This window comes from Phoxinus phoxinus (assembly GCF_949152265.1).
Source record: "Phoxinus phoxinus genome assembly, chromosome: 12".
Taxonomy (NCBI): Eukaryota; Metazoa; Chordata; class Actinopteri; order Cypriniformes; family Leuciscidae; genus Phoxinus; species Phoxinus phoxinus.
This window is the reverse complement of record NC_136887.1, coordinates 15,777,195-15,804,089: the sequence shown is the minus strand read 5'-3', so window position 1 is coordinate 15,804,089 and position 26,895 is coordinate 15,777,195. Positions and strand designations below refer to the sequence as shown.

The 26,895-nt window shown below is 38.1% G+C and overlaps 2 protein-coding genes across 2 annotated transcripts in view; one reads left to right on the top strand and one right to left on the bottom strand.

Moving 5' to 3' along the window:
- The first annotated feature begins 426 nt into the window (after positions 1 to 426).
- Positions 427 to 9,671, top strand: mtnr1al (melatonin receptor type 1A like). Its single transcript, XM_079630533.1, has 3 exons — positions 427 to 530; positions 985 to 1,303; positions 8,326 to 9,671. Exons 2-3 carry the CDS (start codon positions 1,039 to 1,041, stop codon positions 9,093 to 9,095), a joined length of 1,035 nt encoding a protein of 344 aa, XP_079486659.1. The 5' UTR covers positions 427 to 530; positions 985 to 1,038; the 3' UTR covers positions 9,096 to 9,671.
- A 2,391-nt stretch (positions 9,672 to 12,062) lies between these two features.
- The window catches only part of slc36a1 (solute carrier family 36 member 1), a 38,373-nt gene continuing 23,540 nt past the window's right edge, over positions 12,063 to 26,895 (bottom strand). Inside the window, exon 12 of the mRNA XM_079631327.1 lies at positions 12,063 to 13,474. Within this exon, the coding sequence (XP_079487453.1) occupies positions 13,206 to 13,474 (269 nt within the window). The 3' untranslated portion in view covers positions 12,063 to 13,205. The remainder of the gene's footprint in view (positions 13,475 to 26,895) is intronic.

Below are 26,895 nucleotides of genomic sequence, written 5' to 3'. Positions count from 1 at the left end.
GAGAAAGACAGAACTAAACTAATTAACAGAACAGAAATCAAAACAAACAGACAGTAACCCCTTCACTGAGATCGTTTTTCTGCATTGCATTTAATTAATTAATTATTAATTATTTTCTTATAGTGATCGTTTCTGACTGCAAACAACACAAATGTGATTTTTTTTTTTTTTGCTGTCACATAGTGACTGCCAGAAAAGTCACAGAGTTTTCAACATTTTTTGTTTTGTTTAAAATGACCGAACGACACCAGAGGGTTAAGATTTATATTTCGAATGTGGCTGAAATGGGCTTCCAAGACCCCCAACATATAGCTACTTTCGTTTCAAACATTTAAAGGGCAGCTTTAGGCCTAAGGGTCAGATCGACCCCCTCCCCCCATAAATCGCATTGTGGTTATAGTGTTCTCTCGTGTACACCTGCTAATTGGGACACGACAGTGAGCTTTAACTGCGCTCTGCGGGCTGGAGTCACCAGCTGCCCTCACATGATCAGCACGAGCATCCTCAGCAGCATCCAGCTTCACACGAAGGTAACACAAGTCAGAGCACATGCGGATAGCAATGAGACAGGTCTCTGGATCTCCAACTGCGTCTGACGATGTGAGAACTTTTGAAGTTTGGGAGGTGTTTATCCACTCTTGTAGCCTATTCATTTCTTGTCGGCTTTCTTGGAGGCAGCATTGTGAATGACGGACGCACGGTTAAGAAGTGAATGAATGAACACGACTTAGGCTATATTATGTGCACATAAATCACATTTATGAATGGACGTCTTGACAAGCACAACGCGCTTCATAAGTTATCATGATCGATCAAAGAGACGCTGGATTACAAATGTCCCTTCGCGTGTCAAGCGGGATTTTATGTCTAAAAACGAGTCTGAATCGCCGCATGTTTATTTGACACGGTACTATTTTTCTTTGATTTACGATGTAATACCTGCTTTGCTTTCCATTTTATCAACTCGAAATCCCTCCATGGCAGCTGTAAGAGCGCACAACTGAACTGGAGCACTACCCGCAGCAGCTCGGTGTCTGGATGCGCCCGTTGCGCGGAAGATACCCGTGGCACGGAGGACTGGACCCCTCACCGCTGCCCTGTAATGATGAATTGAGGATGGTGGAGGGAACGGACGCCCCTTTGAGAAACATTTCGACAGGAAATCGGGACAGCAAGTACCTCTCTTTCCCCTGGGTGGTGACTTTACTCTCCAGTGTTCTGATCACTACGATTATAGTAGATATTCTGGGCAACCTGTTGGTCATTGTATCAGTCTTCAGAAACAGAAAGCTCAGGAAGGCAGGTAAATGTCTCATCTCTATAATTCATCATGCTGACAGTTTATTTATTTGTGTTTTATTGGCAATACGCTTCTGAAGTAACATTATTAGAGTTGCAAATAAATGAACAGTTTACAAAAAACAAAAACAAAAAAGCATTATGAATATTTATTATTATCACCTATGCTGGTCTTTAAACCTGAGCAACTAATAAAAGTGCCCAAAATACCTCTAAAACAAGACAACAGAGCAGTCTGACCAGTAAGACCAGCAAACCAAATGGCTGTTTGTTCCCCTGCAGTTGCTATTTGTCATCTTTTTCATTTTCTTCTTCTTAAAATACAAATGTTTTCCAGCCATTATTATTAATAATTCATCTTTTTCAACTCCTTCTTAATACTACAACTAATAATATTACTACTACTACTAACATCGACAACAATAATAGGTTATTATTAATAATAATGCAATACTAATAATATTTATGCACAATTGTTTTGCAAGCTAAATTGTCACAACTTTTCATCATTGTTTTGACTGTTTAACTGTTAAACTTTATTGAGAATGAACGGCTGAAAAACAATTAATTATGCAAACAACAAGTTGCACAACAAACTGTGATCACCATCATTTCCCATTGTGTCAAATGGTAATATTTATTCACTGACCCGATATTAAAATAGGCTACCAATAACTGACTATCAGTTATCTCTGCTCATTCTTTTGTTTTTAAAGATTCAGACACAGAGTAATCGACTCATCAATGCTTTCCAGACCATTATGATCACATGAGACGTCAAACTGAAAAGACAAAAGCATGGTGGTGTCAGCTGCTCTATGGATGCCTCTGCTTGCTGCTCTGCTAACATTCCCAGTTTTAGTCTGTGGTGTGAGTTGCAACATCTCAATCTACCTCCGGCCACTGGTCTTATCTCATGAGCACAGCCCAGCCTGACCTTTTAAACTTTAAGTGTTTCTAATGTGCAGTCATTTTGTCTGACCAACTAATGATTGACCTTTAAAAGATACAACCAATGAGAAACTGTTGATCATCTTTTCTAATTATCTCTTAGAAAGAAAGTTTCAAACGGAGCTTGAAACTGCAGAAACCTGCTAAACAGACACGTATAGATCTTCTAATTCTCTAATACAACACATGCAGTCTTTTAGATAACATAGTTCCACACAGAAATATCATTTTATGGGATGTTTATTTCTATTGATTAGACACCCTGAAGGAACAATACTAAACAAACTGTGGTTTGTATTGTCAATGTTTCCTCTAAGCCATTAACAGTGAGAGAGGTTCATGAACTGCTGACACACCCCCAGTAATTAGAGCTCTAGTGTTTTGCTGCAATGTGATGTGTGTGTTTGTTTAGAGATACCATCACATTTTGCACCTCATATGATCTATTGGTGAATCCCTTCTCTCTTTTTTTTCTTTCTTAGCTTTGACATGAGTTCACGGCAAAACAACATTTTATTGTATCAGTATTTTCACCATGCTTTCAGTGAAAAATATCTAAACATCCTTAAAATAAGATACATTTAAGCAGAACTGCGTATTAGAAGAAAACACTAATTATTTATATAGGTTATTCTTGCACTACTGGGAAAAAAAATTTTTCTTGAAAGAAAAACTTCTCAATATGTTGAAAGTGTAAAAATATATATTTGGTATAGGACATTTTGCAGTGTATAGCAATGACCAGAAAATACTCTCTATAAGGCACTATATAGCTCTAGGCTTTAAATGTGTTTTCATTTTAAACACTTATGGGTGAAGCTGTACTTTTCTCACTTGATGCTCAGTGAGGGCAGATCCATTACAGATAGTGGATCTCAAAGCTAATATGGGATAAATGTGATGATTTATTCCATCACAGGTCCTGACATTTTAGACTGAGTCACGCACAAGTGACAAAATTCAATTTGTCTCCCATTTCCATTTTTATCAATATCCAAAAATGTATTTATAGCTCACAAATGTAAAATATTATTGACCTCCATTCCACTGACATTGAAGTCGTCATATTTATTTAAATAGCAGACGGGTGCGTTTCCCAAAAACATTGTTAGCCAACTATGGTCTCAAGTTGCAGTTGAACGATTTGGTGTTTCCCGAAACCATAGTTTCAACAAACATTCGCGAAAAGCGTCGCAAACTTACGTGGTTGGTACTACCATAGATATCCATATAAGGCTATGTCTTAAGGCGGAGTCTCGAACGACTTCACCGGCGGCCATCTTGTCACAGGGAAGCTTTCTGGCGAGTACTGTGGTATCTGAAGTAAGGTGAGTGATCAGCACGAACACAAATCCTCTTATCTCGCTAAAATCTTGACGGATTTACAAACGGTTTGGTTACTTACAAACGTTATTAACGTGGCTGTAATTCTTGAACATGTTGAAATATATAATATTATAATTATTCATAAGTATGCAGTGTCATAACTACATCTCTGACGTTTATAACAAACCAACCCGTTTGAAAATCGGTAGAAAATTGAGCAAGTTATGGTTATTTAAAAAGTACATGTACCATTAAAACACAATGTTACGAGTGAGCGAGCCCCCTGTGGCAAGATGGCCGCCATGTGCGGACGTCGACCTCCATTGGCCAGCAACGTGGACGAGACATCTAGCCTTTATTATATGATATCTATGGGTACTACAGCTCTCGTAGTTCTCTGCGTGTCAACAATCAGCACTGTTTTTTAAGAGTGCGCATGTGCATAAATGCATGGGAATCCCGGAGTATGAAGTATGAAGGAAAAACGGCAGGGAACAAAAACAATGAAGTAGCCCTCAGTTCACTATGCAGCATCTCAGAGAAGTTATGTTGTGGAGAAAGCTGCTGACTGAACGAACTACATACATAATTGAAATAAAGTATAGCCTACGCACACTGCATGATAACATCATTTAAAATGTAACCGTATAAATACTTGTAGACCACTTAACTTAGTGATTGCTATCAGCATGTGAAGAGACTTTTAACCAGCATAACAAAAAAATGTTTCTGGAACAAAATGTGCCTACCCTGCCTTTAATTGCAATTATTACTCCATCACCTGCAAATGATGCCATTATCGACAGTCCTATATTGTTGAACTAATGTGGTTCAAATGACATGTTCAAATGGTGGATAAAGAGTGATTTACGTCATTGTACAAACCCACCCCAGATTGTTTCAAAGCTTCACAGTAACAAACATGATAATAACAGAATCAATGATGCAAATTTTAATATAAGACAAATGCAAATACTCCTGTAAAGAAGCTTTAAAAAGACAATAGTGTCATTCTTCAGCTGAATTCAGTTCAGTGTTGATTCAGTTCAGTTCAATAAAGTAAAGTTCATACATTTTAAAACAAGACAACAGTATTGTTATTCAGCTTAAGTCAGTTCAATGTTGATTCAGTTCAGGTCAGTTCAGTTCAATAAAAGGTTCAATGTTGCAAAATTCATCAATTATGAAACATATTCAATCTGAGCTGTAAAGAAGCTCTACAGAAGACAATAGTGGCATCATCCAGCTCAATCCAGTTCAAGTTTTTTTTCCTCATTCGACAGTGTCAGTACGGTAAAATTGATAACATTACTGAATATTGAAGTGTCTTTTAAACCCCAACTAAGCAAAAGGCAACTGTGGCAAGGAACCCAAACTCCATCAGGTAACAGAAATGGAGAAAAAGCCAACATGGACCACAGAAAGTACCTTCACGACAGCAGAGTTCATATGAAGTGCAATCCAGTCCATCAAAAATCACATACATCCATCAGTAAAAAGTCTACTTTGATCACCTATCTGAACTCGCAGAACAACACTGCAAGCTTGTTTCAGAATGACAGCCTGCAGGCATGAATTTACATGTGTCCTGTCATCACAGATATCTGTTGAGCAAGGCAAGGTGATCAGTGAAGTAATTGTGTAGTACTACTTGTGCAACACAGAAAAACTTTAACAAACCCACAAAACCAGAATTACAGCACTTCATCGTGTCTTCATATCATTTGACACCTTTGTAACTACATAAACTTTTCCACATCACTGAATCTGGAGTAAATCATGCAAACCTGTCCCCGATTTCTGCACTGTGATGACTGAGGAGAAGCACCATTAACCTGTTCAGAAAGCTGAGCTCTACCTTAAAGGGATAGTTCGGAGTAATTTCAACCTAGGGTCCTTTGCACGATGACCTTTAGCGGTAGCATAAACCATCAGGCATGTGTTATTTAAATAAACTCCTGATGTACTTACAAACTTTCCAATGCCTTGTTTTATGAGTAGAGAACCTATTTATACTACTGTAGAAGTTTGGTACCATTCTGGCATTATTAGTGGGGTAATTTACGAGATACAACCTTGCATCTATTAGCGCCTGCACTAAGCCATTCGGCTGACATCTCTAAATAAGCTCTAACTTTATTAATGTTCGACCAAGGGAAAAAAAGCTTCTGGGGGGGTGTTTGGCTCGAGGTCATGGTGCAAAGGACCCTAGGTTGAAATTACTCCGACCAATCCCTTTAATATGAAACACTGTTGTGGCAAATAAAGTAACAACTACTGCTCTCTTAAGTTGCTGATTGATTGAGTTGGCAAGCAGAAGATATGGCACTCTGGTTTGAGCAATTTAGAAAACACCTGAAAGTAAACTAAACTATAAAAAATGTTAAATATGATACCGGCATAGGAGGGCTCATATCATTTGCAATAACAGCGTTGTTCACGTACGAGCCCTGCCGACACGTTGGAGATTGTGCCAATTGCGGGGATGTGAGACGTGCTTGACAATTCAAAGAATTCAATTCATTGCCTCCAGTCACAGACGTGGATGCAGAAGTCAATGCAGCACTTGTTTAATGCAGCATCTAGTACCTGGAGTGTTGAAAGGCGCCTTTTAAATAGATATTGAAATTCAAAATAAAACTATTTCATTAGTGTGATGCTGTTAATCAGAAATGTATTATGAAAGTCAACCCCCATAAGTGATGCCACACTAGCACTAAAAAACGAATATATTTAAAGTGCTCTACAGGCATTGACACGTTTTAATTGTTTCGTTAGATTTTATAAGCCTGTTCATGTAGTTACACAGAACTAGCAAATCCTTTCATTAAAGAAGAAAGGCAATCTTTGGTTTTATAATGTGTACCATCTTTAGCTACATGAGCTACAGTGTAACGGAGGATGAAGACATTGCTCAAAGCCTCAAACATTTCAAGATCCAATTATACCGTGTAGGTCATTGTTTGAAACCCCTGGATTTGTCTACACACAGTTTGATATTGATATTTACTGCACATAAGGTGTGTTTGTGACTCATTTCAAGCACGTCTATTTGTTTTGGGCTTATCACACAGATTGGGTTTTGAAGTTAGTGCAAAGTAAAGAATGATAATCCACATATGAAAGTTAATATCAGTCGCACAACAGAGGCCGACAAGAGATTTTATCACCCCATAAGACTGTTAATGCTAAATGAGATGATTTGTATGATTACAAGCTTCTTTCACGTGTTCAGTCAGGTGTTCTGCGGTTCCTCTATTGCATTACAATCAGACCTGAAACATACACAAGGCAAGCATATGAATGCAAATACTTCTAACTTTGCATGCTTGATTTAATGAGTCGTTGCATGTTGAAATTTGTCTATAACACTTGGATAAAATAATCTCAATGGCATGAATACGCAATTTGAAATCTGGTCTCTTTGTTCACGGATGCTTCTTCTTTTTTGACATGCCTTGTAGCAAATTATTCGTAACGTTTTTGCAATTAAAAAGTCAGAATTTAAGGCTTTTTGGGTCCAGATGGTGAAGTGCGCAAAACTTGCAAACATGACTTTAAAACAACATGGATTGTAAAAAATACTATACAAATAAAAAAACTGTCAATCCTTGCATTTTTAGTGTTTCCACAATGGGCGCTATAGCGAGAAGTGGTGCACATTGTCCTCTTCTACTGTCATGGCAGTGTCACGCAAGATCCTATTGCACAGGATCCAATGACTGAGACCATTTTGAATTCATGTTTATTCAGAGTAGAAATAATAGAAATCACTTTATGGTGTATTTATTCTTAATCTTGAGATTGATGCTTTTAAATTACACATCACATTATACCCACAGCCCAACAAAGGACAAGTGTTTTAGGTAATGGATGGATAAACACATTAGTAAACCTGAAAATGGTCAAATTAAACACTTAACTTTTTTGAACGTTAGCCTACTAGCTTAACAAAATGGTAAATGGACTGCGTTTATACTGTATAGCGCTTTCAACAGACCCATGGCCAGTGGCCACCAAAGCGCTTCACATATTGCCTCACATTCACCCATTCATTCACTCATTCATACACCGATTGTCAGCCATGCAAGGTGCCATCCAGCTCGTTGGGAGCAGCTGGGGTTAGGTGTCTTGCTCGACACTTGGTCGGATTGAACCCACCAACCTTCCGGTTTGTGGACAACCTAAATGAACCACTGAGCCACTGCCTCCCCAAAACAAAGCACTGTCCGGTTAAGAAAAGCTCTTTTTAATAGCTAAAACAATGTATCATAATCTCACCCACTATGTGTTGCAGGAATTGGGGATTAGGTGGAATCGAGAATATAGGATCCTGAGGGGGATATGATATTGTCAACACTCTCTCTTGGCTAATCATAATGTTTTGGCGAATTGTTGGCTAATTAGCATGAATTCTCTCATTCATATGTTTTCACAGGATTTGCTAACACCCCACTGAAATCGCAAGTTTCTGTGCAAATCACATTGTGCGAATTCATTCGTTTTGCCACCAGTTGCGTTTTCTCATGAGATCAGGACTAATCTTGCATAACCGTGAAGCAACTGTTTATAGCTAGCTATCTGTTTTTTAAAGGCCCATTTGCACCGTGATGTCTAGACCTTTCCTTCTATGTTTGAGTTTGTTTCCGGGCCTATATGTAATATTCTCGAAGAGAATGAAAAGAAAACTCCACACAAAATATCTGTACACCCTGTTTTCAGTGATCTTTTTCTCTCTCGTCCTTACAGGCAATGCATTTGTGGTGAGTTTGGCAATAGCAGACCTGGTAGTAGCCATCTACCCCTACCCACTCGTCCTAACGGCCATCTTCCATGACCGCTGGATCGCTGGCGATATTCACTGCCAAATCAGTGGCTTCCTCATGGGGCTCAGCGTGATCGGCTCTATTTTCAACATCACAGGTATCGCCATCAACCGCTACTGCTATATCTGCCACAGCCTTAAGTACGACAAGCTCTTCTCCAACAAGAATACAGTATGCTACGTGGTGCTGGTCTGGGCGCTGACTGTCCTGGCAATCGTCCCCAATTGGTTTGTGGAGTCTCTGCAGTACGACCCGCGCGTCTACTCGTGCACCTTCGCCCAATCAGTGAGCTCGCTTTACACCATTACGGTGGTGGTGGTACACTTCATTCTGCCCATCGGCATCGTCACATACTGCTACCTGCGCATCTGGATCCTCGTCATACAGGTCCGCAGACGGGTCAAGCCCGACAGTCGGCCCAAGATCAAGCCTCATGACTTCCGGAACTTTCTCACCATGTTTGTGGTGTTTGTGCTGTTCGCGGTCTGCTGGGCTCCCTTGAACCTTATAGGCCTGGCGGTCGCCATCCAACCCAGACTGGGTCAAGATATACCAGAATGGCTCTTCACAGCCAGCTACTTCATGGCATACTTCAACAGCTGCCTAAATGGTGTTATATATGGAGTGCTAAACCACAACTTTCGAAAAGAGTATAAAAGGATTGTACTTGCTATTTTCAAGTTTAATTGTTGAGTTATGCACAATGAGACAAGCACTGTGTCATTCTTAAAATCCGTAAGTTATTCAAATGTTTTTTTGTTTTTTTTTAAGTCAATGATGCATCTTTTGTCAGTTGAATATTTTTTATAGTTTGAATTTTGTTATACCAAATATGGACACATTTTGAGTCGCGGTATGTACATGCTTAAATTTGCACAGTTTGAACTTGAGTTTCTTGTTTACATTATCATTTACACAATAAGTTCTTATTTAAATATTTAATTGGGATCTAAATGTAAAAGATGGTGCCACAAAACTAAGCAAAACCTCTGATATTGTTTATTTTAAATACTATTTTAATTAAAATATTGTTTGATGTGATTTAAAATGCCTAAAAATGTAATGTTTAAATATAATACATTTAATAATCTGAAATGCTATTTCTTTTAAACTTCCTATGTGATTTTTAATTTCAGCATTATTGTCCTGATCACGGCAGGGTCTCATTTACATGTTAAATATTTGATTACATTGTAGAAAGATCTAACAAAACAATTAGTGAATATTTGAAGTGCTAATGGAGCATGTCGGACGAGTTATCAGGAGGCTTGTTGAGAGAATTTTCAGGTTATATTTAAGTTTATGATTAATCTTAAATGTACATCATTTAATCTCAGTTTAATTAACTTAATTATATCAATTTTATTAGGGTGACAGAAGTCCCATATTTGGAGAGACTTGGTAATTATTTTTTAAATAAGAAAATATGTCTATGTTATGAATTAATTAAAGTATATTAAAGAGGATGTAGGACATCTGAGATTTTGATAGATAACATTTGAGAGCATATTGTTGCTGAAGGAATAGGGTTATGCTACATGAAATTACTTTATTATTATATCATACCTCAATTACAAAAAAAAAGAATGTTTGCAGATTGGCAATAAAAATGCCTAACTATTGATGTATTCTAAATTATTTTACACAAATATATTAATACAAATTAACTTATAAATTTCAAATTATATCATATTACAAAATCATATTATTGCCTGTTTTCTGGTAAAACGAAGAAAATGGATTACAAGCGGGAAGTTATAGCAGTTTATCAGTTCACAATAGATTCATGAACTTGAATGTGGCAAAAAAATGCAAAAGGAATATTAAGTTTTCCTGAGTGTTGCAATGGAAATCATTTCCATGCATCCTACAAATATGTGTGTTTTTGCTTGTTAAGGTGTTTGGAAATCATAAGTAGAATGCTGTGTTATTTGAAATCCCCACTCCGCACACTTTTCTGATCAAATATTTATTGAACAATCATATTTTTATATGTAGACATTCCTATGCATGCCATTGGAATCTTAGCTCTGCATTCATTCTCAGTACAATGTTTAATAGTCATACGTCCTAATAAAATCTGATCACTGTGCCAATATCAGTGCACTGCCACAACTTTATATTAAGTGTGTCTTCAACAAAAATTATTTAATTATTTGGTGTAGCGTTATTATTTATGTATTAGCGTTACTTATTAAACTTGTTTGCAGCTGCAGGTCATGTAACTTACTCATGAGTCAAGACACGCTTCCCATTTTTTTAGTAAAAACTCATAAAATTAATTTCTCTTGGCAGAAGCTAGCCAAATTACCCAGATGCCAGTGTTGATCGCTTGTATCATGGTGCTCAAATACCAGGAAGAAAAACTACACAAGACAAATGAGAACACGACCCAGGCTATATTAAATACAGGTTCACTTGCTGCAAGTGTAAACATGGTTTGTGCCGAACACAATATGTTTTTATGTGGTGAATTACTGGCTGCCGAGAGCATGAAACCTTGAAATTGCACAATAAACAATTTCTGTGTTGGGTTTCCACTTGATGTTCAATGTAAAAGCTGGGTCTTGAAGCTAAATCAGTTGATAATACTCACCACTGTATGGAAGAATTGAACAGAATGAGCCCCCATTTTTACTTCCAAACTCAGTGGAATGCCTTTTCACATACGCCTCCAAAGCTGTAATCGACAGCATGCCACAGACAACACCCACAGTGCTTGACTTGTATTGATCAGGAAAAATTTCTGTAATCATTCTTGACACAAGTCACATATTACTTGACCTTCCTCACATCCTGCTAGACACTGGGAGTTATTTGTGAGTTGTTGAGCAGCTGAAGAAAAGTAAAAAAAACATTTGAGGCCTATAACTACGTAATAGAACATGGTCAACACTTGTCTTAATCAACACTATTTTTTTCCCTCGTAAATAATGACAGCCTAGAACCATAGCAATTTCCTTTTGATCTGTCAAAGTACAAAACACTATTACTGCAATCTCTGACACGGTATTGCAGATGACAGCCTTTATCATCCCGACCAATCAAAGTCTTTGCAATGATGCAACTTTAATGAAAGAGTCGTGGATTAGAAATCAACATTCTCAGCTCATTCGTTTGCACAAAAAGTCCTATTAGAGGAAAGGTAATGGAAATACAATGAATGAATAAACAAAGCTATAATTCACACAAACCCTACATGTATGGTAATCATAGCCATGCTGATATTCAGTGATGAAATCTGCATTTTATTTCTTCCTCACAAAAAGCCTCATTGCCATACTGGTATACTGTACGTCGCAGACAGGCACCAATGAGAACTGGAGGGATGACTGCATTTGTTGAATTCATCTGAGCTTTCAACAAATGCAATCCCCTTTCTGTCTTTATAAACCGGCAACCAAGCATTACCTTTATAAATGCCCCTCCTGAAGTGTTGCCCTTTCTAAAATGTCTAAACCGACTAAAGCCACATTTGACAGCCAGAAACAACTGCCAACAGTTACTCTGTAAAAAGATGGCTTGAGACAGGAAGTATTTCAAAATACAAAATCTTTCCAAGTTCCCTTGGAGCATGCATACTCTCGGTTGGAATGCACTGTCCTACAACAAAAGACACAGAGAGAAAAGTCACACCCAAAGAAGAGGCAGTACACTTATAAACATCAAGGCAAGCTATCCGTTCTTTAATTCAACCACAGAGCACATACCAGCCAGCAATTTAACTTAACTCGTGGACCATGAAACTCTCATGTTGATAATCAACATACAAATGAACTAGTAATATGATGTCTGTCCCTTTTTTTTTTAAATATCATGTTTACATAATGTCACCAAGTTTAAAGTTTTAAAATATGTTCATTTTCAACAAGGTGAGCATAGACAAAATACTTACAGTATATGTACAATAAGGCAAAATTTAAACAACAAATGCAATTACAACAGCTGTAAATGAGTGCAACTAAGTGTATGATACAGTAAATTATCCCAAAAAACAACAACTTTGGCACTGCCGTTCACATATATACAGCAGATTGATATGAAGCAAACAAGCAGGAAAACAATTCAAGTACCTCAGTAATAATCATTTAACAACCGTACTGGTGTTAAGTTTTAAGATTAAAGTTACTCAACATTACAGTTAAAACACTTTTGTTGATTTGCCTAAACTTGAGGTCTAGAGCTTGTTTTAAAACTATTATATATTGCACAACTTGATTGAGATCAGGTCATATGTAGTTCTTGAACAAATTATACCTGGATTATTTTCTTTAAATAATAATACTGCAATCAGGAAAAACAGTTGGGGATTTTTTTTAAATGTTTTATCAACAGATTTCTCTGCTAGATTAAACATAGATGGCATCTGTTGAATATATATTTTTTTTTAATAAGACGGTTTATAAGGCTGAATGAGTAAACAGTACTTGTGAACCATCAGATAAATCAAAAATGAATGTGACAAAAAAGAATCGATTCATTTAAACACTGTAAACAACATAGATAAACAATACAGAGATTATTCTGATAACTTTCAGCTTTAAATGTGGCTATGTTTGACCCAAAAGATTTTAAAACAGTGACTTTAAAACCAATGTAACTTGGGAAACTCGATACGATGAGACTTCAGTGCAGCAAAAAAACTGAAAGACAAAAGCACATAAAAAAATCCACGAGCCATGATCTACGGACATTCAGTAAGAAGAATCCCAAGCGGAATACAGCAGAAATCAAAGGAGCCTGTAGTGAGTAAATGATTCAGTGGGTCTGTACGGCCTCCATTTAATCTGTCACTGTCAACATTCACAGGAGCTGAAGGTGCGTGCTGTTGTGTCTGCTGCCGTTCCGTGCCACAATCTCCTGGATGGAGATGTACGTCCCCGCCACAAAGCCCACAAGGCCAATGAGGCTGATGCCGATGTCCTTGACCATCACCCAGAGCTTCATGTCTTCATTATGGAAGGTGATGATCTGAAGCAGGGGAGGAATGATGAGGGCCAGAGCGCTGCTACTCACGGAGCCCACCAGAGAGATGACGAGGTCGAGCTCCGGGATCAATATGGCGAGAACACCTGTGGTGAAACAGCAAAAGAAACATCATGTTAAACCGCGCCACCACTTCCAGCTGAGAGAGAGAAAAACGTAAAGAGCCAGAAGCTGAACCAAAAGGGATACTTCACCCAAAAATGAAAATTCTGTCATCATTTACTCACCCTCATGCTGTTTCAAACCTATCAGACTTTCGATCATCTGTGGAACACAACTGAATATATTTTTGAGAGTTTTCTGTTCCTCCATTCAAGGTATAGTCACCCAAAACATTCATAAAGAGACTGTAAAAAGAAATCCATATGAATTGAGCAGTTTAATCCAAGTCTTCTGAATAGACATGCTCACTGTATATAATGAAGAGATTTTAAGTTAAGCTTTTATTCACATATAAACATTGATCAGCAAACATAAACAGAAGCTCAACCGCACTGCTTGAACAAACAAGAACAAACCTCATTGGTTCTTGCAGAAGCTCAAACGTGCCGAGTAACACGAGAATTAACCTCATTGGTTCTTGAAGTTCAAACGTACTGGGTAACACGGGAATGAACCCCATTGGTTCTCGTGCATCAAGCAAAAATTCTTGAGCTTCCTTGACCAAATTTAAATACTATTTGTACATTTACTGATCAACATGTGAATAGAATCCTAAATTAAATCTGTTCTGCATAGACATGATCACTTCGTATGACGAAGACTTGGTTTAAACCGCTCGATTCATATAGATTTATTTTACAATCTCTTTAGGAACGCTTCGAAGCGTCAGGTTTTTGGGTGAATACACTTTCAATGGAGGGACAGAAATCTCATCGTCATTTGTGTTCCAAAGATTATCGAAAGTGGTAATTGATGACCGGATTTTCATTTTTGGGTGAACTAAACCTTTAATTCCAATGAGTGTGTTTGATGTTAGGGTGAGGACAGTGGCCATGCCGTGTGGTGCTTTGGGAATGAGTTATCTTGATCTGTTGTGAAGGGGATTGAAGTGGGCATGGAAAGGCTTTCTTCTCAATCAAACAAGCCACCTCTCTGAAGTCTGTCCCTCCCCTCCCAATGTTCCTGTGTTTTTCACACTATGCACGGCGGGAATACACCACAGCTTTTAAATCTTCAAATGCTCACATTGCAAATTCCTGTCTGTCACACATGAACACACACATTCGAGCGCACGGCGCACTTCCTGTCACTTATTATTATTTTGTAGGGATGGTCGGCTTCTCATTTGACACATACGATTCTTTCAACCAGGGAATCCGGCAAATCAGCATTGAAAGGTTGTTCTTTTCGAAGGACGTGCCTTTGTTTGAGAGGTGTTGTGGCCAAATTAAAATCCAAAGAAGACAAATAGTCCAAATGGGTTGAGATGTAGGTCACTTTGAAGATTTGAGAAGCGCACACCAAGCAGCTTACAAAGCAAGCACAGGTGACAGATCCCCCTCTGGGACCGAGAGCAGAACAAGGCTTTAAAAGCCGCCAAGTAAATTCACTTTAAGGACATGTGCTGGATCAATTGATGGACCTATAAGCTCGGCTCTTCTAACAAACTATATTGTACAGGCGTTCTCGGCCCGTTACTCAATTGTTCTGGAATATGATTTAGAGGACATGAATTTGCAGAAAGATTATTGTATGGGTCAATGACCTGATGCTATTAATTTGTTTACAAACACGTTGAAAATGCAATACATGCGCACATACAGGGGAAACTTGAAAAATTTGAATATTGTGCAAAAGTTCATTTCAGTAATTCAACTTAAAAAGGTGAAACTAATATATTATATATACACATTACATGCACAGTGAGATATTTCAAGCCTTTATGGGTTCAAGCCAATGGCTTACAGCTTATGAAAACACCAAATTCAAAATTAGAATATTGTGAAAAGGTTTTCATAAGCTGTAAGCCATAATCATCAAAATTATAACAAATAAAGGCTTGACATATCTCACTTTGCATGTAATGAGTCTATATAATATATTAGTTTCACCTTAAATTACTGAAATGTGGATTTCACCCGTACACCTGATTTTTTGGTTATTTATTATAGTCGTTCTGCTTTATTAGTATGAAGAAAATATATCTGAAGAGGTTTGAGATCCTCTCTAGTGAGCACACTGACATCTTGTCCATTTTAGTTTGCAGATGTCACAGTGCCCTACATCTAACAATCAAATACCCTTAGTAAGGAAGATTTCACAGAACCTATTTTAAACAACAGCTGGAGCTCTACCGCCACGTCCTCAAGGCTCAGTGTTTTGTAATTCAAGTCCTTTTCCAAATTTCAGAGATCGAGGCCAGCTCTGTATCGAGGAGGGCTGCCATCTGGTTTCCCTAAACTCAGCCGGCCACGTCCCCAGACCTGTATCATTGGATCCACATCCTAAAATCGAACCATCCACAGAAATACCACTGAAAGATGGTGTTTAATCAGACAGGCCCATCCCTCTCGGCCATTAATTGGACGCCAGGCACATCCCAGGTCCGAGCGAGTTGCAGAACTCACCTCGGGCTCACCTTGACATGTCAATGAAACCACGACTGGAGTCAGCACATTTCCCCTCTTGGAAAGGGAAAGGGCTATGCTTTGTCCATTGAAGGGCTTCTAGATTAATGAGGTCTGCCACTTTATTAAACCTATTTTCATAAAGGCAGTTCTCGCACAGCAAGCATTTGATTTGCACGCACAGCAAGTTTGACAACATTGCTTTGAAGAAAATTGATTTATGTATGGACGAGTACGAGAAGCCCACTTTCAGAGCTTCATAAAAACTCAAAACGTGTCTAGCAAAAAAGGTGTAGAGCAACAGAGGATATAAGAGCTGTTGGCAATGGACATCATTTCCCATTAATCATATTTAACCCCAGAGCACAGTTTTATAGCCTCCGCAGCACAGTACGAAATTCATTATCAGATCCAGTGCATATCAAGCACATTTACAGGTGTAAAATGCCACAAGCAGACTAGACTTTTAGAAAGAAAATGTGAATGCCTATGTGTAACTTGACAATGCAATGGTTCATGTCCTTGCATAATTTGAGCTGCAATTCAGTGTTTAATAATACTATTTACACATTATTATTCAAATAAAGTAAATTATATTTCGATAATATCTGTTCATAAATGTTAATATTTGTCACCAAATAAATCAAGACCAGAATCACTGAAACAAATTCAGATAATTCCATTAAGTCACTTGTGCTCTCATTCTGCATTTCATTTTTATTATTATATTATTACAATTTAAAATAACGCACAGCTATTTTACTTTGTTTTAAATGGTTATTTATCCATTTCATGGTAAAGCTGCATTTTTACCATCATTACTCCAGTCCTCAGTGTCACATTATCCTTCTAATATGGGGATTTGATGCCCAAGAAACATTTATGAATATTATCAATGTTGATGCGTTTAAACCATGATACATTTTTTAGGACTGTCTTTACTGTCCATCCAATAACTTTTAATGCAAATACATTTATAACAATCATCACATCAATGAATAGATAATTATTAATATTTATAGTTATTTTGGCCAATCTACATATTTATAGTTATTTTGGCCAATCTACATGAGACATTAAATATAATATCTCATGTACACTGTAAGAAAATATTTTCATGATTTGTTATCACAACTTTTTATCTTTTGTCAAATCAACTTAGATAACTAATTTGTGAAGATAACATACTATTTTGAGTTTCTGTTTATTAAACCAGTCTTCATTGTATTAACTCAAATTTTTTATTACAACGAAATCAAAATTAAGGCAACAAGGTAACTTGCTTTAAGTTAAACCAACTTTTTTTTTTTTACAGTGTAGATTTGCCTAAATAACTCCAGTAATTGAGGCAGTAGTTAAAATCAGGATTGATTCCATTGAAACATTATTATTGAAAGTATGGATGCTTCTGGATGTATCCACCCATCCAAATGTTCCCTTTATACTCGTGACCACATTTAGATGAGGTAATAAACAACCAAAAGCCCGTTTGGTGATTATTAGGCTTGGTGGTGACATTATGAGATCCTTGGCTTTTGTTGCAAATTACAATGCAAACAACGGGACCAGGAATGAGCTAAAACAAGTCCCAAGGCAACAATATCCGAGGCTATATATATATATATATATATATATATATATATATAACATATCCTCAGTCTCTTAATTACCAAATGCAGCAGACCTCAGGGACACATTTCACAGCTGTAAACACACAAGACATATGGGCATATCTGCACTTTTCAGCACTCAGAGACAACAGAGCATGGCAATGTCAGCTCTGGGTCAGAGCGAGGGAGTCCACATAAAGTGTCTCGCCTTTACTACACATCACTTCAAAATATTCCCGGCTCTGATGACCAGAAAATTGGTCGGTTGACGTTGGGAGCACGGCCAGGCTAATTTGATTATTTCAGGCTTTGAGAGTTCCAGGGTAATCGGACCACACAAGTGAGAATTTAATAAGAATCCAATTTACATTCACGCACAACGTGAATCCCCCTTTGGCATGTGATGATTTCTAGGGGCGTATTGTGACAAAACTACAGAGGGGAGCGCAAACACTGCGACAAATAACCCATTATTCCCTTCTGAACAACTCCTGACTGTCAGACAATGACTGTTTGAAAAATAAATAGAGGCTCATCACGGGTTCATTGTCAGGAGACAGATGGGGTTGCCTGTATTTGAGCAGTAATGAATGTTTGCGTCAAGGAAGTATCTTGAAAACACTTGAAAAGAATCCATCTGATATTCTGGAAAGAAATACCCTAAAAAATTGTAGCTCTATTTATAAATATATATCTTCAGAGGATCACAAAGCACGACAACACACACGGTAGGCAGCTTTTGGACGCAACACAGGCCAGCATCGCTTTAATGAAAGTTTGATGCTGGCGATCGTATGACTCACTGCATGCGCACCACATCAGAAGTTCGACTAATGTTTAAACATGTGCTCCTTGGAAAGTGAGCTAGGATTCATATAACGCACCAAAAGCTGAAACTGCTCGTCTATTACGTTATTCAGGAGCCTCAGACTGGCTGCACAGAGAGAACATTCTAGTGTGAGGAAAAGGCCTTTGGCCATTCTTGTAAAAATTCATAGAGAAATAAATACATGTATATTGTCAATAACAAGTCCATTGAGATGTTCTCAATGGATCCTTTCAGTCCATTAAGATGGCCTGTTGTCAGTGGCCATTATGTAAAATTAATAAGTTCATCTCAGACATATCAGTCATGAAGAAGCTATTTATTTCTCAGCCGCATTTTAGAATGAGCAACTATTAAACTGTCAGAGGGACAGAAAGGCACAAGGAATATGTTATGTGGAATAAAAGAGCCTTCAAATATAGGAGGAAACTCAACATAACACCTCATTACAATGTCAGGGACAGTTAGCATCATGAAAGCTGTGGTATTAGCCATGAAAAATAGTGTGTTTCAGGAAAGACTTTCGAATAACACAAGACGCGTCACTCGTATTGTTTCAAATGGGGAAAAGTGCAGTGCTTAATATGGAAAAATAAGTCCCGCCTTCTAAATAAGAGCCAATCGGCAATTGGTAAAATCATATCGTCACTGCAGCTGCCGTTAGAAGCTCCGGTTCCTATAGAAACAGATATGAATTTAAATATGAAAATTTTATCGTAAGCTTGGCGAACAGTTTTGGAGAATTTGATGTTTCCCCATTCAAAGAGATAGGAGCTGCACTTGCATGCGTTTCAAGATGGCCGCCGAGTGAAATGACTTAAAGGTAGGGTAGGTCAGAATTGTCTAAAAAAAACTTTTATTCCAATTTGTTTAAACTGTCTTTATATACCAATACATAATTAAAATGCAAGTACTCTGAAATAGAGAGTATAAAAATTGAGTGACTATAGTGTATTTAATCTTCAATAAACACAGCTCATTAATTCCATTCAGTCCCACTTAAAAACGGGTGCGCGAGTGCGCGCACGTCGGCAGAGCCAGTAATAGCGGCGGTAGTCATGGCGACGGAGAGTGACAGTCGCGCAAGCCAATCACTTGTTTCGTCCCGGTAGGAATTAATGAGCTGTGTTTTTTAAAGATTAAATACACTAGAGTCACTCAATTTTTATACTCTCTTTTTCAAAGTACTTACATTTTAATTATGTATTGGTATATAAAGACAGTTTAAGCCAATTCGAAAAAAAGTTCTTTAGACAATTCTTACCTACACAACCTTTAAAGGGACTTGTTTCAGTCTCTCTTATGGCAGAGAAGAAAATCCCTATGGTCAGAATGAGGAGAGATACTGAAGCTGAAACATAAAAAATATAAATGGAAATATGAGTCGAATCTCAGTTACAACAATACTCCAGAAACACACGGACATGCCTGAATGTACCATCAGATTGTCAGAAAATGTCAGATTCCCTGAAAGCACACACTCCTAATTATGAGTATTTATCATCATGGTCAAAATGAGCATCATATACTAAGCAGTCTTCATTCCTGAGGACTAAAATCGATGCTTGTGTATGTCATTTGGACACGTTTCTATGGAACCTCTCTAAATTGCAATGTAAAAACATCTTCTGGTACTTATCTTGAGGAAAAATGGTAAACGGCTACCTAACAGCACAATTGCTAAAATTACTCAAATCACTTAGCTGAGGAACATTAGGGCTCCTTTCACTGATAATTCAATACTGAACAATTAAGATTTCTTTATATTTCTTTCGCTATTTTCAATGATGAAGTCAGCAGAAAGAGGACATATGGGGAAAAGAGGGGGTAATTGGATTAGGAGATGAGAAACTGGACTCGAATGAGCATCAAGGCTCAATACGATGGACCACATGCAACACCAACTACTACTAGGTCAAGGCTCTGACATGAACCCTTTTACCTTGGCAATCTCATAGTAATCTCAAAACTCCTGTAGACCTGCTTTAAAGGAGGAACCCCAAGGCATATCTAGAGACTTGGCAGTAAGCTGTGGTCGATCAATATAGATTTTTTTGATGGCCAACAGCAATATTTTACTGAGCAGGGTGGCATTTCAGCGCTGATCAAATAAAAGTCATGCGTGCTGTCAAAATAAAAGTCACATCCTGCACATCGGCCAAATGGTCAATAACTGCTTTATTCATTATATCATCTGGCAGTGCAGATAATAAAAAAAGTCAAAAATCATATTTCCAGCAACCAATGAATCACACACCCAGGATTGTGGGATATCACAAGCAGGCATAGGGTCTATAGCAAGCTGATTGGACAATCGCTGAACACCACAGGAAAACATGTTTGCATAACGACATCTACACTGTAGAATTGATCGATGTCCGAGGCAATGGATGTCCGATAGCGGCGTCAGTTTCATGTCTTTCACATCACGCCATGGTCTTTCTTCTCACATAATAATAAACATTATTTCATGTGCATTATTCATTTGGCATAGGGCTGCATGATTCATCGAAAAAAACTGAAATTGTGATATGGGGCTGCTTTTTCAATAAATAAAGATATGCGCAGTGTGTTTCAGAGTGAAGCGTAGCACAGTGTTTTTACACGCGAGCGGCTAAAGATCCGCCAGTGTCTTCAGTGTCTCAGTTCACATTAAATGCTGTTCCACACAAACTCCATCTCCGCATCTTCTCGGAGTTTATATTTATCTTATCATTTTATATAGTTCTAATTATAATAATAATTATAATTTTAAAGCCAAATTGTGCAGCCCTTAAAACAATTTTTTTTATCTATTTTTCTATCAATTCATCAAAACAGTGTAGTCCAAATCTGGCAAGTGGCTGTGCTTCATATCTGACTGTACATTATCCATCACTTAACAGATGAAAAATGTTAAGTATAAATGCATGTGACCTTTTACTGTATATATTTATACTTAACATTTTTCATCTGTTAAGTGAGGGATAATGTAAAGTATAAATACATACAGTAAAAGGTCACATGTAAGCAATGATGAGGAGGTCTCTATAAACGATTAAAGGTCAGATCGTCACATGAACGGTGAGCCTGGTATCACGCGAGTCACATAAGTAGCTTCAAAGACCTTCACTCTTTACTGAATGGCATTTTCAGAGACCTTTGGAGCCGCATGGTTCAGGTGTCTCCTTTTGTTTCAGCAGGACTGAAGGAAGCAGGTTTGGAGCCTCCCTGGGGGCTACGGGAGGTCAGTTTCAGCAGCTCCAGAGGTAAAGTAGAGGAACACGGCACAGTCAGAATGCCCTGGTGCTCATGTGTCAGCGTGCTGTCAGCGGTGCATTCCCAGAAAAAGTACAGGACCAGAGGGGGCTCACGCACTGTCCATTCCACTTTCCATTAAGAGCGCGCACGGGCACGCTTGCACCCTTGGAAACCTAGTAATACCACTCTCATCTTTTCTGAGCTAGCTTTGATGTGCTCTTCTGTGAAGTCGATTTCGAGCAGGCACTCCACTGTGAGAATTGAGCCTTTATAAGAAGTACAAATGGGTTGATTGAGCGTTAATTTCTTGTTTCTACACGTCACACACCCACCAAATTCCTACGACTTTCTTAAATGAATTCTAAAATGAACTTTCGGGGAGCAAAGCAAACGGAGAACATTTTCAGTCTTGAACAAATGAAAGACGGACAGTTTTCTCACCTCGATAAATCAAAGCAGAGACACAATACTGTGACACTTGCAGAATTAAACAACTCAGAACGTTAAGCTCCAACCGTAATCCAGCGCCGTAGTTTGAATGTAAAATGCCTTTGAACAGCATTAGGAAGCTTGCTAAAAAAAACTGAAAGAATTTTTAACTCTGAAGAGCTGTTTTTTTGCTGTGAATTTGTCATTAAAAGACTATGCATCATTATTTGTACAGGATGCTTTTGTTCTGAGTAATGTACATGCGTAGATGAGTAATGAGTGCTAGTAGCAGGAAATGTGTGTCACTGTTGTTTTAACAGAAAAGTATGAACAGAGCATGCATTTTTATACAGCGTATCTTGTGTGTGCCTGCCACATGAATATCAGGTGCATGTAAGAACTAGATGGGAACGATAATGCCATATCTTACAAGTTGCATGTGCATGCATGCTGTCATGCATAAACAAAAAGAAGGGAATTTGAGTTCTGTCAGACCACTATCGTGATGCATGTCCACGTTCCATTTTGTATTATTCATCTCTTATTTTTATAGTCCATTTCACTGGCCCACTTGGCTGCCGCAGGAAAGTCTTACATTTCTTGGATATTTTAAAAATTGGATATTAAAATGTCTCCCAAGATAGATTTGGGCCAAACGGAGACAATTGACCCTTCTCTAAGCCACTCCCGAAAACCGGCACAGGCCAATCGTGGCTTAGCAACCGTAACTAGGCACGGGAGGTCTGGCAAGCTTTCGAGAGAGGGAAACATGCCGAAGCGTTGTGCGTATGAATTGTGCACATCTGATACCCGGTATCCTAAAAGTTTGGACGGTGGGGTGGAATTTTTTACCTTCCCGAAACCTAAAAGCCAAGGGGAGAAATGTCAGGCGTGGATCAAGAAGTGTGGGACGCCTCATTCACAACTAAATGCCCTCAGGATTAACAAAAACACCTAACGTTATTGCTTGGAAATAATGACGGTTCTTTGTTCATAATGCATATTTGAGCGTAAAATACGACGATTAAAGGCAAGACGGAGGCTCACTGACTATGGCAAGCCGTTTTAACATTTAATCATTTAAGCCTACTAGTATCTATTTTCATACTACTAGTACTTATTTTTTAGATACTAGTATCTATTCCATTAAGTACTAGTACTTATTCATTAGATACTAGTGCTTATTCTTTAGGTACTAGTGCCTATTCATTAGATACTAGTGCTTATTATTTAGGTACTAGTGCCTATTCATTAGATACTAGTGCTTATTCTTTAGGTACTAGTACCTATTCTTTAGGTACTAGTGCTTATTCTTTAGGTACTAGTACCTTTTTAAAGATACTAGTACTTATTCATTAGATACTAGTACTTAGGCCGGTGACACACTGGATGCGTGGCGTAAGCGTCTCAGCTGCGTGGCGTGTCCGTTTTTATTTCGGCTCCCATGTTAACAGGTTAGAGCTTGCACACTGCTTGCGTGACACGCGGGTCTCAGGCGCGGCTCGAGCCGCGCGGAAAACGCGTGCATGCTAGAAATAGAACCGACGCCTATTTTTCACGCGACACGCAAGCGTGTTGGAAGCGTTTCCATGCAAAATATAATAGGAAAATATGTTTATATGTCATTTTGTACACAAATACATATTAATTAATGACATTTTGATGTCTGAAAGTCTATAGGTTGACATAAATTCAGATGTAAATGTAATTTAAAAAACAAAAAAATAATTATCGATTTTCAAATGCACCTGTCAAACATAGTCTATTTTGCCGTCAATACTGTTGACGGTGTCCTTTATCAGTAGGCTTTATATGCTTAACATGACGTATAGCCTTCCACAACTCTCTCCCCATATGTGAACAAGGGTGATCCAAATCACGCGACTTGACACTTTCAAGTAGGCACTTCGAGTTTGCAACGATAGACGACGGCAGGTTAATTGAAGAGGTGGAGAAACTCTGTCACCTATGGCGTTCCGATCGGTTCTTTAATATGACTTTGCAGCACGCACTCGTCTCAATGAACGTGACGTCTGCGTCTGCCGAACGTGACGTCTGCGTCTGCAGAACGTCTCGTCTGCGTCTGCCACATCACTCGTTCGTCTGCCGAACGTCTCGTCTGCGTCTTCCGAACGTCTCGTCTGCGTTTGCCACATCACTCGTTCGTCTCGTCTGCGTCTGCTGGTTTCCAGCACATTCCACACACTTATTCGTTCTTTATTATTTTTCCCCACTTATCTTCAATTGTATTTTATTAGCAATTAAGTGATTTTACCTTGCTTATGTATAGCTTTTTCCAAATAGTAAATATTAATTTACACAAATGATCATGTTAAAATTTGTGTTTGCCATTGTTTCTTGTCAACATATCCACAGATAGCCTACTTAAGAATAAATCATAAAAAAGCATGTATGTAGCCTACTATTCACCACTAGGAGTCTCTTGACCAATACAAAAGAACGTAGTTGTAAACATTTGGGCTGATTTAACTAACATATATAATATTTGTAATGTTTAATTTTAGAGTTGTAATATTTAGTTTTAGATTTTCGCCGAAGTTTGATTGACAGGCGGTCTGACAGTTATCATCAGAATTATACTTAAAAACAGATAGGTCTGCACCTCAGGAGAAATGCGAGCACAGTTCATTATTATTATTTAGCCTAAATGTCTTTGCTTATACTAATAATAATAATAATTAGCCTATAATTAATATTATCAGCCCAAGGCTACATATTTAGCTAGATTGGCCACAGCTTTTATCCCAGTTGCAGTGAGACTGTTGAACGAGCATTCCTCCTATTTATACCCAGCCCGCCACAACACACCACAATTCTCTCTATACACAACTTTAATAGTTGGGAATGCATTGCTGTACTATTTACTACATCTCACATATTGTTTATACGGACATTAATTGTTATGTCCCTGACGACTGGTGATATAACGGATTGCACTTTATCGACTTTTTATTGCACTTATAGCCTATTGTAGGATTATCTGATGTTATTTCGTTGTTATTTATAAGAATGACAAAAAATACAAATAGATAAAGAACAAACAATATTTAGAAGACGCTTTTATCCAAAAAAGGAACAAAGCAATTGGTCAAATGTCAGTCTTAATAAAGGTTAGACAATAATAATACAGGGTTTTATTTGATTATCACAAACAAACACGAGATTTTGACGCATATCCAAGGGTTTGTGCGGAGTGGAGCGCGCACTGCATGGCACGGAGGCGCGGGTGCGAACACTTGTATTTTCCTATCAACAGTGGAAAGTAAACAACTTAAAATAGGCCTACTTAAAAAAAAAAAAATTATGGTCATACAGAAAATAAAACAATCAGGCGCGCTTTCATGATCTCTGTGAACATGAGCGCGTCTCAAAAATGAACTGAAACAAAATAAAGCTTGAAATGTCCACTATTAAACGAACAAATTCGAATCGAAAGCAAATACTGTCTGATTATGTAATCCGTGAACGGTGCATTTCTATAAAGGCGCATCTGCTTAACAGCGGAGATGGAGATGTGTTTGCAGCCGACACTGATTTACAAAATAGGCCTAGGCTACTTGTTTATTAATAAAAAAACAATTCAAATGCCTCGTTATTTTTTCAGACACATTTAGTATCATTAGCCTATAAACCACCTATAAATCACCTCTCTGTATGGTTCCAGAGATGGCTATTCTCATTCAGCACTGCGGGGAAAATAAATGTGGCATTAGAAAACCAGTAAAATAAAAAAAATAAAAAAATCCATATTAATTTGTGAATATTTTAAATGTTTAATACGGGTTATTAATCCGTGGGCATTAAACCGAGGGAACAGTTTGAGAATTCGTGAGAACGGTTTATAAACGGATTATATAAAAAATAAAAATAGTATTTTTCAATTCTATTCGGATATACAGAAACAGTGGTTGTGCGATCGAGTTGTCTGTTTTCTAGTTTAGTGCTGTAGCCTATAGGCCTTTTAAAACTATAAAAAAATTAAAAACACAATAACAACCCCAACAATAAGCTATAAAAATGAAATAGCCTATATCAATTTTGTTTCTTCATATTTCTATCTTTGTAGGGGCATTTGGCCCTCAAAATGTGGGTTAAACAAGAACACACACACACACACACACACACACACGCACACACACGCACACACACACACACACACACACAATATCCTATATATAAATATCCTATAAATAAATCACAGACGCAGACGTCACGTTATAAGGCAGACGCAAGTGAGACGAGTGCATGTTGCAAAGTCATATTAAAGAACCGATCGCAATCGCTGGCGCACTGCACTGAGCAGTGCTGAGTAGCGTGTGCAGTGCGTGTTAGAGAAAATTATAATAAATGACTTCACTGCCACACGTGAATGACGTGTAACGTCTGACTTGACACTTCACTGCTACGCGTGATTTACGTGACGTCAGCGTGACGTCTGCGTCACGTCTGCGCCACGTCTGCGTCTTAAAATGAATGGAATAAATAGCAGAATAAAAAAAAAATTAAGACGTTGAGTGAGACGTTCATTGAGACGAGTGCGTGCTGCAAAGTCATATTAAAGAACCGATCGGAACGCCATAGTCACCTACTCTGTCCCTCTGTCACCTACAGCAGCAGCAGTGCGCCAGCGCCGCGTCAAGCACGGTTCTGGTGTGTAAAGACAGAGAAAACGCGACGCAGCCGCCACGCAGCTGACACGCAACAGAAACGCCACGCTCACGCCACGCATCCAGTGTGTCACCGGCCTTATTCATTAGATACTAGTACTTATTCATTAGATACTAGTACTTATTCATTAGATACTAGTACTT

Bases quoted from the DNA above. Each gene is read 5' to 3' on its own strand.
- mtnr1al (XM_079630533.1), top strand. From the start codon at position 1,039: ATGCGCCCGTTGCGCGGAAGATACCCGTGGCACGGAGGACTGGACCCC. The intron at 1,304-8,325 runs GTAAATGTCTCA...TCGTCCTTACAG, and splicing joins CAGAAAGCTCAGGAAGGCAG to GCAATGCATTTGTGGTGAGT.